Consider the following 18129-nt stretch of genomic DNA (forward strand, 5'->3'; position numbering starts at 1 on the left):
TCGGTGAGCCTTTGGTAGTTTTTCTATAGGGCTATACTTGTAAATGCTTAGCAAATAAACAATAGAAATAATGAGTTGGGAAAATATAATCCAGCCTGGTATAGTGGTTTTCAAATTTTAGTCCATGAAGCTGCCTCAGGAAACTCAATGAAGAAGGCCAGTGTGGCAAAACTTTAGATCTGCTTCATATAGATCAACTCAGCTTTTATCTACTTTATGTAGTGGGATTCCATGTATGATTTCATTTGAAAAAGTGGCTTCACTGTCCTAATTTACCCAAGTTTGAAAACCAGTGGTGTAGTTGAAAAAGCCCTGTTCCTGGAGGTTAGCGCTAGCTCTCCTGTGGGCTAGTTGAGAATCTTGGGAGAAAAAGAGAATTTGACTAATTTTTTTACGGTTTCTTCCCCCTCCCCAAAGAGTATGATTTAAAAATCTGATGTCGAGACCATAATCGGACTTGGATTTATTTGTTTCAGTGAAAGGGAAGGAATATGTATGAAAGAATTTCCAGAAGTGACCAGGACCTGTTCCAGCACATGTTTGAGCACATATAGTATGCGCCTGTCCTGGAAGAATCCTGTTACTTTGAGCCTTCCACTCTGACCACTAGAGTTACTGTCCTCGTGCCTTGATGGCTGGCACAAAGACATCTTCTGTTTATTGGTATTAATGAGGTCATGTGACTTTACGAACAGATGGCCCAGGTGAAATCTTGACTTTGCAGGTCTTGTCCCCTAAACACAACCAACCATTTGTTACATGTGATTAAAATCTCACTAACAAGGGTAATTTCACATGCTTTTTGGCAAATGTGGTTAGCAGGATGTGACATGACACAGCACTGCCTTCTTCCTCCATGTGCCATCTCCCTTGAGGCCTCATCTCCCCTGCTCACCCCTGTCTCACCCATGCCCAGGCTTGCCTTCCAGCTCACCTGCTCCAGATGGGCGGCACAGTGGGAGGACACTGGCAAAGGCAGATGTGTTTATTTTCCGGAGACAAAATGTGCTGCCGCAGATGGCAGTGCCTTGGAGCAAGTGACAGCCTTTGACTCCACTGCCACACAGCCTGGGCATCTTGACAGAGCTGGCTTACTTTGGTAATGGGGAAATTGAAAGAAAAAAAAAATCAAGATATTCATCATAAAACTCATGGAACTTAGTCAAGCAGCAGTTCTTTTAGACCTGGAGAGCAGTTTTCTTTCCCACCAGACCTGAGTTAGCTAGTCAGCTAACTGGATTTTCACAATGGACCAAGAGTTATATGTCTGTTAATTATTTTTGTCTCCCAGCCTTAATAGGACATAAAGTGAAAACTGAAAACACATGGCTACACTTAAATGGCTAGTCAACGGTATTGCAAAACCATGGTACATCCCAGGTCACATCTCACAGGAGTCTCTTAGGATTGGGGGAGGGCCATGTCTGTCCCACTGGAGATACTGCTGTTCTATTTTTAGTGGTCATTTTGATTATCCAAAGGCCCAGGGATAGATGTGCCTTGAAATTGAGATGCCTTAATTAATATGACAATACTTTGTGCTTATGTTTTTCTACCAAGAAGAGGAAGAATTCTGACAGCTGCTCGTTTAAGCAGTTTGCTTATACAGTCATTAGAGCTTGACTAAGTCCATTACGAAGACAAAGACTTCCTCGTTGAATCATTATACTTACTAGTCTCCTAAGAAAAGATGGCTTAAGATTCTTCTTTGAGAGTTACTGGCTTTATCAGGAAACCTTTTATTTCCTTCTTTTTAAAAAATATGTGCTGTTTTTCCCAGTCCTAGTGCTGATAGAGTTAGGAGTTTGCAGGTGTAAAGTCCTCCCCCCTGCCCTTCCCCGTCTCTCTCCAGGGGGTTGTATGTGAGAAGGTGTTGCTTTCTCACTCAGAGAGCATATATGTGCTACTCTGTTGGATGCCTGCTGCGAGCAGAGAGAACCCCTGTTCGGGTTGAATGGAATGAGCCTCTTGGGTGGCTGAGACTGTGCAACCTCGTAATGCCAACTTGTCACTTAAAGCGTCTTTCCTACCCACAATCGGGTGAAGCAATATAGGTAATTGGTCTACATTTGTATTGTTTTGAAACTTCTGTCTTGAAAATTATGTGGTTCCTATCAAGGTTTGGTTCAAGCCAGGAGCAGCAGAGTTCTGTGTCTGCTCAGTAAAAACATGCTTTTATTTTGAAAATGTTACCATTAGAAGTGCCAGTTTACCCCAGCGTTTTTTTTTGTTTTTTTTTTACATCTTGGCCATTTTATTTTATTTTATTTTATTTTATTTTTTATTTTATTTTATTTTATTTTTTTATTTTTATTTTATTTTATTTACCCCAACTTTTACGATAGCTTTAAACCAGTGCCCTGGCCTGTGTGGGCATGCCCTCACACACACTCACAGGTACAAATACACATATATCTTGGCATTTTGGTGCCCCTCTGTCTGCCCTGGCACAGGATCGTGCAGGAGTATGAATCCAGGAGCTGATCCCCAAACCTCCATGAGATGTTCTTTATTCTCTCCTAAAAATCAGTTATCTAAAATGGAGGACATTGGTTGAAGAAGTAGTTGACTGTTCTATTTCTTGACCTGGGAAGTAGTTAGATGTGTATTCACTTTATTCATTAAGCTGCATGTGTATATTTTATGCACTTTTATACGTATGTGTTAATTTCACACAAAAAATGTAGGAAAATAAAAGGGAAGGGTAAGAAGGCAGGAAAGCACAACATGTTTATTTTGAAAAGGTAAAAATGAAAAAAATAAGTTCAGATTTACTATCACTTTTGAGTATAGACAGTAGACCAAGTAAGATTAACTGGATTGGAAAGAAAAAAAGAAGGGAGAGAAAATAATAATAATCTCTGAATCTTTATAAACTGAATAACCTGCCAGAATTCCACATTTCCCTTTCTTATGTCTCCTAGTGTGTGTATTTTCCTGTAGCTGAGACGTTCCTGAGGTGCTCATATTCATTCAGGAAATCTACAGCCTGCATTATACTTGGGGCCGAGAAAACACGTGCAAAGCTCAGTGTGTGACTTCAGATGGAGAAGTAGAGAATTAACCGCCAAATGCACTACAGAGTGGCAAGTGTTGCAGTAGTCATACAGATAGGTAGTAGGTGCTCTGGGAACAGAGCCTAATCTGAGCCTTGTAGGACCATTAAGGCAAAGATAAAACAAAAGGGAGAGCTGGAAGTACAGACCAAGGAGGTGTGTGAGACAGTATGTTAGGTTAGGTACAGTGGTTTTCTAATGATGTTCGGGGCAGGGACAGATAGTTTTCTGAGCCTCCTATTCCTGATTTTTTGTCTGTTTTAACTATCAGGGTACTGTATACAAATTAGAGCTCTATTGATTGAAAAACAAATATAAATATCTTTATATAGTTTTTACTACATGTAAAAAACCCACAATCTAAACTAGTTTATTAAATACAGGTGAGGTTTTTAGGGAACTAGTAAGAGATTGAAACTAGAGAGGTAGTCCCCATTATGAACACTTTAATGAAAAAACTTGGTGCTAAAAGCATTGGGGCTCTCTGGCTGCCTGTTGGCTAAGAGGGGATTAAAATGATTACATGAGATTTGGTCAGACCATTGGCTGCTCATGGATGGAGTATTTGGGGAAAGGAGCAGGGAGACCAATGAGGAGCTTCCGTGTCCATTGAAGAAGTAGGAGTAACTTGTGTTGGACCTAGGCTGCTAGTGGGGAGCCTTGTGTTCTAAGAGAAGGGCTCCCAAATAGTCATCTCCCCAGGGTTTCCGTAGTACACTTTCTGTAGTTGCTACGGACATCTGAAAACATATACAATCATATGTGGTCCTAAATAGTCTTTTCCAGCAGCCTTCTTTATTAACTCAGGGAGATGAATCAGCTATGGTGTTCAACATTAATATACTCATGGGCATGCTTAGGATGTACGACTTAATATGTGCCTGGTGTACAGAGCATGGCTTCTGCACTCGAGTTTTTGAAAATTGACTTAAAGGTACATGGAGTCTTAAAATTTTCCCTAGAAACTGCCAGCTAATTAAAAAAAGAATTCAAGTGGTCTTGTTGCAGACATGGTGTTGTTGGTTTTACCATTGCACAATCAGCAATTTTATTTTGATGTTATTTGAGAGAAAGCAGTATTTTTGATTAGCAAGTAAAATTAATGTAGAAAACAAATACTGTGTTAACTAGTTGGTATAATAAGGCATCTGTGCCATGTTGCATTTCAACTCATTAAATTTCTAAACTTCTAATTACGATAAGATTACAACTTTAATAGGATAACTGTTCAAACTTGGGATTAGTGATGACTTTAGAGAAGCAAAATTTACAGAAATTTTGGGATTACTGAAGGGGAACTTTAAAATTTAGCTTTGCTAAAAATTGAAATACACACAATATTTAAATTTTTTCCTCCTAAATTCAGATTCAGTTGACATTTATTGGGCATCTACTACTTACTAGGCCTTCTTCCAGGAACTTTAACACAGTGAGCACTTTTCATTCCTCACAGCTGTCAGGCAAGCGGTACTGTCCCTTACATTCAAATGGGGTACGTGAGGCTCCAAGACCAAGTGACTGTCTCAGGTAACAAATATAAAGTGATAAAGCCACACTTGATCACAGGTCTTTATTGCTTTTCTTCCACAAAAACACATGCCTGTCTTAAGACTTACAGCACTTAAAATCAGTTTATTCAAATAATTTTCTTTTCAATTTTAGTTGACATTCAGTATTATTTTATATTAGTTTCAGGTGTACAGCGTAGTGGTTAGACATTTATACAATTTATGACATGTTCCTCCCAATAAATCTAGTACCCACCTGGCACGATACATGCTTATTACAATACTGTTGACTGTATTCCCTATACTGTACATCCCAGTGACTATTTTGTAACTGTAACTACTAATCTGTACTTCTTAATCCCTTTATCTTTTTTACCCAATTAATTTAAAAGTGTTTTGATTTTAAAGTTTAAAATGTTGGTTGTAAATTTAGCAGTAACGTTCCTGAGCTTAAGTTCAAGAACTCAGCCATTATAAGACTTTTTACCTGTGTGTTAAGCAAAAACATTTGGACATGAGCTAATCTTTATTAAAGAAAAATGAAGATCATTTTTATATTACGATTTTGTGTCTGCCAACGTCAAACAGGTGTACCACACACACTTTCAGAGAATGATCTAAGACAGAAAAGAAAAGGGAAATCTTGCTTAGACAGTCTCATTTTCAGAGTAATGTTTCTTTTATTTTGTCTTGGACGTCTGAAAATCAAAGCTTTGCTTCATTTGAGCCACACTTGCTTCCTTATTTCTTAGTTTAGTGTGAGAATTTATAAATACGGGTCAGTTTGGTTTTTATTACCACAAAAGATAAATGCGTCCGAAACAGTAGAGATCAAGAAAAGTCAGGCAGTCAGTTTAGCCTCCTTGTTGGTGAAGCTCAGTGTAGTATTCTGATTCTGGTTAGTGTAAACTCAGACTTTTTTTAGTCACAGGATTAAGAGGAAACTTGACCTTTCAACTTCACAACTCCTTTTCTCCTCTGTATGATAACAGTAGATAACAGGACTGGTCCCTGCTTGTGATCACAAAAGAGAAAAATGTCCAGTTTTTTCTTAGCTCTCCAGAACTCTCTTAAACTTCTAAGTTCACAGCCTTAGAGATTAGACTCTCTTCTTCGTCTCTTTCACTTCTTCCCCTGCTCTGTCTCTTATCTTACCCTTTTCTCACTCACATTCTCCTCTTCATACCGAATCACCTGCACTTTACCTAACTTGTGGTTCTCTCTTGTATCTCTGCCTATACACATTCCACCACTTTGCTGTTTATTCTCCCCTGATGTACTTCCACGTCTCCAACTGGCTAACTCTTTGTAATTGCTGGTTAAGACTCAGTTCAGCATTCTCAGGGAAACTTTCTCTACTTCCCCATACACATGTCACCCTCAACTTTTTTTCCATAAATTATATTGGGGAACAGCGTGTTTCTCTAGGGCCCATCAGCTTCAAGTCGTCCTTCAATTTAGTAGTGCTTTCAATCTAATTATGCCTCCACCATTTATTAGCTCTGTGCCTTAGAGTAGATTACTTTTCCTCTCTTTTTTTTATTAGGGACCGTGGGGGAACAGTGTGTTCTTCCAGGGCCCATCAGCTCCATGTCAAGTGGTTGTCCTTCAGTCTAATTGTGGAGGGCGCAGCTCAGCTCCAAGTCCAGTCGCTGTTTTCAATCTTTAGTTGCAGGGTGGTGCAGCCCACCATCCCCTGTGGGAATGGAACCGGCAACCTTGTTGAGAGCTCGCACTCTAACCAACTGAGCCATCCAGCCTCCCCTCTGGAAGCTCAGTGGCAGCTCATTGTCTTCAATCTAGTCATGGAGGGCACAGCTCACTGGCCCATGTAGGAATCGAACCAGCAACCCTGTTGTTCAGAACTCACGTTCTAACCAACTGAGCCATCCGGCCACCCCTGTCACTTTGAACTTCTTTGTGCTCTTATGGCAACCCAGTAATACTTCTGCGATAGTGTCCCGTTGGAATTGTTTTCTTCACTGTCTTCCACATGTAAGCATAGGAATGTGTGTTTGTGTAAATAAAGCCTCCTAACTGGCTGGCTCATCATTCATGATCTTGGTTGTATACCATTTTTTCTTTCCAGTTGCCTCTGGACAGCTTAATTTAAGCTCATGGAGTCCCCATTGAGTCGTTTACATTTGCTCTACCACATTTCCCCTCATTGAGATTCCTCTTAACAACTCTTTCTCCCTCATCTTCTAGTCTGCTAGTTATTAATTCCTATCAGTTCTACCTTCAAAATACATCTCTTGGTCCATATCTTCCCCTCTATTCCTACTGCTTCTGCAATGTTCTGAGACATGAAAACGGCTTGGATGGGCAGGAGAGTGGGAGTGGTTTTCACTGGCTCCTCCATGATTTATATACTGAAGTTCATATTCTTGAGGAAGCCAATGACATCTTGTCCTAGTTTCAATCACCCCACTTTTTCCTTTCTTCTTCCTGCTGAAATCACCTTATTCACGAGGTGTACATATCCTGTTATCACCAGTACCCAGACATTCTATGTTCCTCTGTGTTTATTTGCCTTCACATATGCTGTTTCTTTTATCCGGAATCCTTCCTACCCATCAACCTTGTGAGCGCTTTCCGAATTCAAGGTTCCATCTTTGTCACCTGACATAATACTTCTCATAGAGTTAATGCTAAGTAACTATTATTGAATTTATAACATATTCACATTCTACATGCAAAAGTGAAATTGATTGGGGCATCTGCCCATTTCATAATCATCAGTGTTGTAGTCTCAGAGAACTCGCAGGACTTAGTTGAAACCTTTTATAAACTGTGTACATTTATACTTAAGGCATAGTCACCATTGTTAATAAAAAAAAAGCGATTGATGGATTTCCTTAAAAAGGACTGTGTCAAAGAGAATTAAAGTCAGGATACAAATTGTTTTATATTGCTTATGCATTAGGCATAGGTAGTTCTTTCCCCTCCCCATCCATAGAACCATAATCTTTTAGAGCAGGGAAACGTACTCAGATCATGAGTTGCTGAAATCTTTGAAATATTTTTTGTTTGAAATAGTGAGCATTGCAAGTTATAACACCAAACCCACCCAAAGCAGATAGCTAGTAAAGTCTGTTGGTTATGGAAACAAGCTTTTTTTTTTTTCTTTTTAGTGAATGTTTTTCACTTGGTTTCTGAATTTCATTTTCTGTGAACAAGCTCTTGATTCAAAGTTCAGAGCACCAGTGGAAGAAAGTAATATTTGACCCATTTTATTTGTTAATAAATTTGAAAAGTGGGGCATTGGCAAAGTAATTAAGGTATTGGTATCAATTTATCATTATATGTATTTACTGAGCACCTACTACACATCTTACATAGTATATCTACTATACATCTTACGTAGTTTTAGACCCTTTAGAGGAGTCATGATGGTCTGATGTTAAACCTGCACTTTTAAAACTTAAAATATTATTGGTCATATAAGATGTGATACATGAAATAGAGAACAATAGATGCTGGTATGCAAAATAGTACATTCTGAAATATTTGAGTGTGAAACTGACATTTACATATTGAATCATATTTTCACACTAATTTCCATTTTGTGGAGGCAGCATGGTTTCTTAGAAAAGCACACAAGACTTGGAATCAGGAAGCCTGGATTCTGGTCCTGACTCTAAATGCTAATTAGCTATGTGGTTTAGGGCAAATCACTCACTGTCTCCTCTTTGAATTTGAGTCCCCACATTTGGAAAAGGGATGTTGGATAAACTAATTGAGCTTTTAGATCCCTCCTAACTCTATAAATTGCATTTTTCTGAAATACTCAATGCTAAAAATGGAATTTCAGGCAACTTTTACAATTGTCTGGACTAAAAGAAAGAGCAAGCACTGTTCCCCTCAAAGCCCAGGCTCTGTTTAGTGTATTAGAAGTTTATTAAAACGCTGTCATCACTAGACAAACTCCTTTGTCCCACTGGTGGTTCTGCATCTCCTTCCAAATTACTGCCCCTCCAGGAACAGAAGTATGCTTCACACACTGCTTATGTTCCGTGGTGCAGCACATCGTGACAGAAACTGCACCGCGACATCGTCCTATTCAATTAGAGGTGGCAAAGCCTGGCCTGGCTCCAAAGGTAGACTGTCAGTTCCTCTTTTTCTGTGTCCATGCTCTGCAGGATGCTTCCTCACGCTCACCTCTCTCCCCCTTGCTGTGACTTTGGCTTCCGCCAGATGTCACACCGCTGCTTGTCACCGCCCAGACACTTGGCACTGATTTTGTTGTTCTATGTATTTATCACAACTGTTCTCTTTAGCTGTAAAATTTATGGAATTTCGCACTCTTCTTAATCACTACAGTGTTTCGTTTTCATGAGAGGAAATATACAAAGAGTTGTAAGTGAAAGAGTTAGAGGGGAGGGAACCATTCCATCTGACTCAAGGGAAGTTTGCATCTGTGTGCCATGTACCCCTCCTACCCCCGAACGTACACGAGAACTGAGCTCAAATGCACAAAGTAGAACTGAGTTCAGTTCTGCAGGGCTCAGAGGTACGTAGGAAATCCATTTCAATCCCAGGGAGAAGCACGTAAAAGATGTGCTTATTGGCTAATTCCCCTGGCTTAACTTTTGTCCCTTTTAGCAATCAAAACGGTGGATCATTTTATTGGCTGTCTGTGGTCCATCTTCTGGATCATCTTATTATCTAGTCAGATCTGTTAAATAATGTAAGATCCTAAAAATGATGGTGGTGGTAGTGATGATGGTGGTAATAACTAATCTGTATTATTACTGTGTAACAGGAATTACATCGAGGACTTCACATTTATTTATTTAAACCTCGCCACAACCCTGTAATGATGTGCACTGTTATTATCTCTGTTGTATAGATAAGGAAATGTCAAAAAGACTTAAAGCGCTCCACTTTAAAAAGAAGCCTGTGGCATGCATTTTTTAAGGAAGGAAGAGATAATACATTTGTCTAAGATCACCACCCCCCCCTTGTAAAGAGGCAAAATTTTGATGGTATCTTATTTTAGAAGCTAAAATTCTTTTTGAGTTTCCAGGATGGGTCCTTTAAATTTTTTTCTTTGTATATCAATTAGCTACAACTTTAAAACTAAGAGTTTCCAGGATGGGTCCTTTAAATTTTTTTCTTTGTATATCAATTAGCTACAACTTTAAAACTGTTTGCAGTGCAAACCACTGATGGCGATCCTCAAGGCCATTTGGGCCGAGTGTCTCAACTAAATATTTGATCAGTTTACTGGTTATTTGGATGTTTAGGTTCGTTCAAAATGATAAACAATATTCAGTCCTGGCCTCTGCTGTAGAAGACACCGAGGCATATAAGGTACAATTCCTCCCCATGGGGATCTCAGGACTTTGTTTTATTATCTAGATTTGCTACCTAAACAATTAGAGGAACGGACACCGGCAAAGAATCCATTATATCATGCACAGAAGAAGGATGACTTTGTAAAAGATAGAGGATTCCTGGAAATTCAGTCACGATTGATTAGTGTTCCTATTAGAATAATTGGAAAATGCTCACATGTGATAATGATCATGGGGAAGAAGGGAACCGATGAAAAAGTAGCTAGAAAGTGAGGCTTAGCACTCAGGATGGACATATCTGTAAGTGTGGAAACCGCATGAAAGTACTTAATAAATGGTAATTTGCTCTCCAAATCTGGATGTAGGATTTGTTTTTCATTTTGTTTTTTCAGGCTTCTGGAAATCTCTGACTCTATGCCTATGTCAATCTCAAGATAGGTTAAAGTAGGTTGACCATAAACCAGATATGCTCTAAGTATTAATGTTTGTGAATGTTTTTGACAATAAACACGGTCACCTTAGGGCCCCTGAAAAGAGTCTGGGAAGGACAGAGGAGGAAACTTGTTTACTGCATTTTACCATGTGTCAGGCAGCATGGTGGGCACTGTTATAAACATCTCTCCATGTCCCTTTATGAAGACATATGAGAAATTTCACTTGTATTTCAGTGCCAGGAGTAAATGGGCTTCTTTTGAGTACTTGCCCTATTTATTTCATAGACACTGACTTTCATAGATGATTGTGTTTTCCTAGTAATAATTATAATATTTTTGAGACTTTACTATGTCTTAGGCACCCTGCTTATTATTTATATGCATTATCTCTGTGAATCTTCACTGAAGCCCTTTTGTAGTAGGTATTATTCCATGTTTTCAATGAGAACACTGAAATTGAGAGAGGTTAGGTGACTAACTTTTCTAAAGCCACACATCTGGTAATAGACCCAAATTTCAAACTCGGGTCTACCTCTGCAGTGTAGCCCAGTTGTTTCTTCCTGAGATGTTTGTTTGTTTATGCTCTTGTTCTCCCCTTTATTTAATTCTAAACGCCTGACCTGTATCCTAACTTTTTCCTTACTTAGCAACCAGTGTCTTAAGGAAGGTAGAAAGAGAAGGACCCAGGAGTCTAGCAAAAAACAACATGTGTGCATTCAGACAGAAGCTTGCAGTGGATTTGAACTTGAGCCAGTTCTCAAAAGTAGGACGTTTGTTTAGTGACTTTCTGAATCTTTCTTCTTGTGATACTAGGCATTAGCCACATAATTAAAACATATGTAAAACATATGTAATGCATACTAGTATGATTATTATTCAACAGATTTTTATTAAGCATATACTATATGCTTGTATATCATTAAACAACCCAGACGTAGTCCTGCCTTCATGGTGCTTATAATTGGTATAAATATTTGAATAGGTGGGTTGTGTCTTACACATTCCAAGCATTTCCCTAACTACACCACAAGCAGTCACACATGTATATGCTGTAAGACTAGCACAGAATTGAATGGCTTGGGACTTGTCTCTTTCCAAGAAAACACTAATGAATCAAGAATACGTAGAATGAAGAAATGTAACAGTCAAGAAACCCATAACCCATTCACTTTGAATGCCATGATTTGTAGAAGAGCACGAGAGTGACAGTACACAAGACTATTTAAAATTTTAAAGAACTAGTGTGAGCCAGAGATCTTTGATGGAGCATTGTCAGAAGAATTTCAGAAACTACAAGTTGTTACACAGATGTATTGATTTAATTAGTCTAGATAACACCATTTATTTATGCTTAAGCATCTCACACATGCAAAAGTTGGTAATTTGAAGTCACACAATAATTTGTGAGTTATCTTCTATACCACGTGTTGTAGCTTCTGAATACCAACTTTGACAAGTGTGTGTGTCAGATGCCTAAGCATAAATAAATGATATTATATAGACCAATTAAGCAATACACTTTGCTTTTGGAATTCTGTTGACATAGTTGCATGTAAAATTTTTTGGTGGTGGCTTTTAAGATCACATTAATTGTTTTAAATACAGTGTAATCTTATGGGCAAGATCTTCATTGGAGCAGAACATATCTGGGTTCTGCTGGTTAGATCTCTTTGGATATCTGGGTGGATTCTTAATGTACCATTGCAACTTGATAAAATTGTTTTGGTTAACTATACAGTGGGTGTTTTGGCTTGTGAATGAAGACAAGTACAGTTATCTTCTTAGCAAAAAGATGAACTTATTTTTGTGATAGGTAAGGGACTGTATTATTAAATCTCTTGGGGAGGGAAACCAGTTAGAATCCTCACTTTCTCACACACCCACACCCACCTTCACCCCTTTTGCTATTCTAATTTTAGCTGTAAGAACCCAAGGTATTTTATGTTTGCCTGATTTTGCAGTACTGTTTTCACACTTCAAAAAATGTTATTAGTTTTACTATATATATTTTTTTATCTTTAGCTAATTTAAACAGTTTCACTGTTGTTTAAAGTGGAAGTTGTCAAAAGGAGACTGGAGTGTAGCTAATAGTCTAAGAATTTAGGGAGCATCTTTTCTTCCAGAGTTTGAGATGCCTCACCTCTATTATTTTTTCTCACTATTCTCCCAGAAGATAGAAAAGGGAAGGATTAATTAACCCAGTTTTACACATAAGGAAACAGAAGCTCACAGGGGTTAAGTGTCTTGCCTGAGGTCACAGGATGCAGCAGTGAATTCCAGAGCCTGGCAGAGTGTAACACACTACCCACTGGGAAATGTGATAGGCAGGTAATTATTTTCTCAGAAGACTGGACTACTGCTGGTCAGTTCTTACTCCTCTGAGACTATCTGCCGTCTTATCCCCAAGGCAGAAATTTGTTTGCGGGTTAAAGCTCCTCTGTAATCTTTAGCACAGCTGGCTTAGAATTCCAAGTGAGTATATAATATTTTCATGTATTCTTCTAACATGAGTTTCTTCAGGCTGCCAAGTGCCCATATTAATCAATGTTCCAAGAATGTAAGATGTCACTTTTAGGGCCATTAGCTATTATTAGTCTATGCTTTATAATAGGGGGCATAAAGGTACTCAGTTTCATTTAATGTGCACTCAATACGTAAGTTTAGGGATGGACACATAACCTTGGGCAAGGCCTGCTCACTACCTGCGCACTGAGGCAAATGAAAGAGGAAAACCACATTTTGCAGAGAAAAAGGAAGCCAGCAAAATGGGAGTCTCACTGCTGATGCCTGGGGGCATAGACAGACTGAATTTAACATGGAAAATGGCCCAGCTGGTGTAAAAAAAAAAAAAAAAATCATCCATTTGGAGATGAAGAACAAGGCAGGCTTAGTCAGGGTTCTCTGTAGGAGCTTGTGTTCTCAGACTTACAGGTAAAACAAAGAAAAGACACCTACAAATCCACGTTACAGTTACTTTTTATTTGTTTCATTGATAAAAATTACTTCGTAGTTATCTTAGGGGAACCTTGTCATGTTAGGAAAATGTTAGCATTTCACCTAAATCTATAGTTCTGGGGTTTTTTGTATTCATGAACGTCCAGTATTATTGTCTGCATTAAAAGTTCAGTGATTTGACTTAGATGTTTGAGACATACTATCCTTCACCACCCTAAGAGTTACTTCTTTAATAATGGGACATACAGCTAACCATTTAAGATTTTGCTGGAGGTGCTCAGACTGAGCCTGTTTATTTTGGAGGATGTGGTGGGAGCTGCTGCTTTCTTTAAGTCTGTGGCTTGGCACTATCAGAATTGTGTTTGTTGGTTTCAGCAATTAGGAGAGACACAAGAGTGCCCATGCTTTGCCTTTGAAATGCTTTTGTAACAGGTTCTGCTCCATAGGCTTTAGGAAGAAAGCTTTTTCATGTACCTTAAAGTGCTCCAAGTGCTCTTCTGTTCAAAGAGAACAAGCTGACCTCCCTTTACTTCTTACCACACTCTAGGTCCTTTAGGTTTCTCTAAATTTTTACTTTCATCATGATTTACTTAGCACTGCTATGTTCTTATTCATTGAGTTGGAATGTTCCCATTTGCCGTGGGAAGAGATGCTGATGATACTGCTTTGACGATCGCTCCGCCATGTCTTTCTTTGCAGACCCCGTATCATGTCAACCTGCTCCTGGCTGGCTACGACGAGCATGAGGGTCCAGCGCTTTACTACATGGACTACCTGGCAGCCTTGGCCAAAGCCCCTTTTGCAGCCCACGGCTATGGTGCCTTCCTGACTCTCAGTATCCTGGACCGATACTACACACCAAGTAAGTTCCAGCAGTCTGAGTGGGGAGTGGTAGGAGAGCCCCGCCTCTGCTGCTTCCGTTTGTGCACCACCCCTTGGAGTTGGGTGGCCAGGGCTTAAAAAAAGGATGGATCCTAAGAAGCACGTGCTGGTGTCCTCCTGTCACTAGGGTTATTGAAAAGCTAGTAAAAGTCCCTTTTTTGCTAAACAAAATGGGATACTGCATGGATCCAGAGCTGGGTTTTGTTTTGTTTTAAAAGGGGTTGGAGTAGTGAGTAAAAATAATTCTTTTTGTTTTTCATTAATTTTGCCCTGCCTGGATGCTTATTAGTATCTCAGCTGTTGAGAATGAAGAAGTAAACCAAGTGGTTGGTGTGTTTGTTTTGAGCTTGTGAGGATGAACAGGTCCCCAGTGTGACAACTGAGGATTTCTTGGCTTAAATCAAAGGCCACAAGTCGGGGCCCTTGGTTCTTACACCTAATGGCTCCCTGCTCCCGCAAGATAAAGGTGGCTCTCTACTTGTCAGTAAACTGTCAGCTTGGCAAAGCTTCCAACACAGGGATGCTTTTGTGCTAAGTTCTATCTTCTGACCCCAATCCCACCCTCGACTTTAGCCACTGTGAGCAGTAGGGGTTTGGGAGTCAGCTTTTTCAGGATATCGATGCATCACAGATAACCACTTCTCTCCTTACATTCCATTCTTCCCTGTCAGTATAGTGAAAATCTGGCTTGTTTATTCCTTTTTTTTTTTTTTTGGTGCTGCCCTCTCTCTCAACCTCAGCCTTGTAGAGCCCCAAGCCACATCCTGAAAAGAATTAGCATGGCCTCCCAGTGACTGTTTCTTGATTTGGCATCTGTCAGTAATACAGCTGATTTGCCCACCAAAATAACCAGCAACCACCCCTGAAGCCTAACTGCATAATATGTCATCCCAGTTTGCCATGCCTGTGGACAGTTCCTTTGGCTCCTCTTTTATAAGTCTTGGCCCCATCCTATGAATTCTCTTTCCATTGTTAAACTGAGACCCAGCTGGGAAAGTGAGGCTAAAACTCTGGCCCTGTCCTCCCTTTCCCTGATTTGCAGCTGGCTAGGGCAGATGGAACTGGTTTAAGCCCTGGTCTAAAGAGGGGGTAGGGGAGGTGAGGTGGGGGGTTGGGCTATAAAAAAGAGGCAGGCCTCTGGACTTCTCTAGAGGCAGGCCCTGGCCATGGGAGGCAGAATTCCGTCATGCTTACCCTTCTCTGTAGCAAATCAATTTGCAATGGCTGTGGCTGCCAGAGCATTGGGGGGAGCACCCTCAACTGCATATGGAATAAGTTTGTTGTAAGCTAGAAGGCTAGGCATTTTTATTTTATTTTTCAATTTTTTTTTTTTTGCCTTTGACGTTTGTGTGACACACAAGAAGTTTGAAACTAATCACAAGTTGCAGTGGAGAGTTGGATTTAATGGCAGCACCTTGAATGCTTGGCCTCTGTGTTCTCTTTCAGCTATCTCACGTGAGAAGGCAGTGGAACTTCTTAGGAAATGTCTAGAGGAGGTGAGTAGCTCCCAGGAGATCCTGAAAGGACTGAAAAGGTTTTGTCTCCTCTGTTTGCCAATATTGTTCTAGTTCCTCGGTTGCATTTTTTTCTGATCCTTGCCAGAGATGTAATAAATACCCACTAACCAGATGTGAAGGTGCTACCAGTGATAGAGTTTGGTGGATAACAAGCTTATTTTTTCCTCTGACGAGTTACCTTTTCATCAATGTCAATTTTACAGCTTAATTACTTTTCTTTTTGGTTCATACAGACTAGTGGTTCTCAAATTTTAGCATGTATAATAATCATCTGAGGAACTTGTTTAAAAAAAACAGATTCAACACCCCACCCTACCCCCAAGCCCCTCCTGATTCAGTTGTCCTGGTGTAGAGCCTGAGAATAGTTTAACCAGCAGTCCCAGGTGATTTTGCTGCAGGTGGTAACTGGGCCATATTTTAAGAACGGCTGCCCTAGACTTTATACCTGCTCAATTCTTGTGCCACCTGGAATTGCCATACTACCTGCTCCCTTAACAATGCATGAGTCCTGGAGAGAAAGCTTTCCCTGAGAGTTCAGGACACCATAGAAAGCAACTAGGAAGCTGCGGGCAGAAAAGGAGAGAAGCCTTTAGTTTATGAGACCAGGAACATGGATCCCACTTATTCTAGTACTACTACTAAGAGTCAGAGGCTTTTGGGTATGAATGGAGGATGAGGAGGAAAAGAAAGCATCTCCCTTAGGCTTTTCCATTCTTCTACTGTTCTTGTGGCCTAAGGATTAACTTGAATTCATGGTGAGAGAGAAAGAGGATGAGAGCAGGTGGAGCCTTGGACGTAATGTCAGTTTGCCTCTTACACGTGTCCGTCATTTCCTGTCCACAGTACTTCTTCCATAAGAAGTCCAAAGTACTTCTTATGGAAATCCCCTTTCCATAGCAGAATCTGAGAATAAACTCATGACTTTTCTTAACCATTCAGCTGAAAGGCCCTATTAGTCTGGCAGTCCCAAGTGTTGCAAGGGGCCGCCAGGAAGAAGCCAGGAATATCAAGTGCTTTGAGACTTTATTCCTCATAGAGCCTAAAGATGATCACTTTAGAAACCCATATTGCCTTATTGTCACCTTTTATTGATCTTGGACCTTGTTTCTGGACCTAGGCGTCATCAGCCCGAGAGGACTCTGGCAGTCAGTGGGTTGTTGCTGCCCAGTCCTCAGCAGTAAAGGAGTTAGGAAACATCAAGGAAGGGAGGGCTTAGGCCTGGGGAGGTGGACATTTCTGGAATATTCTCCTAAGGGAGCAGGTAGAGATCTTTGTGCCTTCTCTCTGGAGACAAAGTGAGGCATCCAGGAAGGGTAGCCACAGAAGCAGAGATTTCGTCCAGCTGTGTTCCTCGGTAATCTCCAGCCAGGTCAGTGGGGCTGCCTGCTTCTAGGCATGTAGACCAGAGTTCCTTTGGAACAGCCTCAAGCTGAAGCTGAGTCTTAAGAGAATGTCGAGGTGTTACTTTAATGACAGGTCAGCTTGGATTGGAGGACACCGAAGCAGGGGTTGTTCCAAGAGCAGTTCTCCTGACATCCTTCCCAACACTCCTCCAGCTACACATGCAAACATACACACACCCAGTCCTTACAGTGTGGGAGGGTGACTGGAACAAAATGTTGGTACCTAGGAGTACCTTGCTTTGGTCCAAAGCTTGTTCCTAGGGCAGTTATCCTTTGTTGGCTTACTACCTTGAGACATTTTAAAAGAGAAGCCTGTGTTTACCAGGCTGATTGGTAGCCGAGTGTGGGAATAGAGCATTGGATCGTCTCATTCTTTCATCAGCTGACTGACCAGAGACAAGCTCCTGGCTCTATCTCCCCGTTCTTAACTTACTACCATCCTGTTAGCCTCCCGCTGCAGTTGGGCTTTCCTCAGTGTCCTGGTGCCGATGGCCCCCAATAGAATGTAAGCTCCACAAAAGCAGGGATTCTTCTCTGCCTGTATGCCCAGTGCCTCGAACAGAGCCTGGCCCATAGTTAGTGCTCAATAAATATTTATTGACTAATTTCCTTCATGTCTCTCTGCAGCTCCAGAAACGCTTCATCCTGAATCTGCCAGCCTTCAGTGTTCGAATCATTGACAAAAATGGCATCCATGACCTGGCCAACATTTCCTTCCCTAAACAGGGCTCCTAACGTCATGCCCTATGTCCCACGTGCCAGGGAACTTTTTTTGATGGGCTCCTTTATTTTTTTCTACTCTTTGGATGTGCACTCTTGATATATGGCTAATTCAGAATAAAGCTAAGTATGGATAAATCGAGTTCTCTGGTTTGAGTCTCAGTTCACCGGACATCACCCCAGGAAGGAAATGGACGGAGGATTATTTGCATTGGACTTTTTGCCAGAACTGTCTTTCTTCCTGTCCCTTTCCCTTCATACTCTCACTGCCCTTGGGCAGCTGACAACCCTACATTCTATTTCACTGCCCAGCTTGCTTGCTAATGTCTCGTTCCCTCTGAAGCACTGGTTCTT

The 18129-nt window shown here is 40.5% G+C and overlaps 1 protein-coding gene across 1 annotated transcript in view; it reads left to right on the plus strand.

The window, feature by feature from the left end:
• The window catches only part of PSMB2 (proteasome 20S subunit beta 2), a 29339-nt gene extending 11422 nt beyond the window's left edge, over nucleotides 1–17917 (plus strand). Inside the window, exons 4-6 of the mRNA XM_081057881.1 lie at nucleotides 13953–14115; nucleotides 15582–15631; nucleotides 17683–17917. Of these exons, the coding sequence (XP_080914007.1) occupies nucleotides 13953–14115; nucleotides 15582–15631; nucleotides 17683–17790 (321 nt within the window). The 3' untranslated portion in view covers nucleotides 17791–17917. The remainder of the gene's footprint in view (nucleotides 1–13952; nucleotides 14116–15581; nucleotides 15632–17682) is intronic.
• The last annotated feature ends 212 nt before the right edge of the window (nucleotides 17918–18129 follow it).

The sequence above is a fragment of the Rhinolophus hipposideros genome (assembly GCF_964194185.1).
Source record: "Rhinolophus hipposideros genome assembly, chromosome: 8".
Classification (NCBI taxonomy): Eukaryota; Metazoa; Chordata; class Mammalia; order Chiroptera; family Rhinolophidae; genus Rhinolophus; species Rhinolophus hipposideros.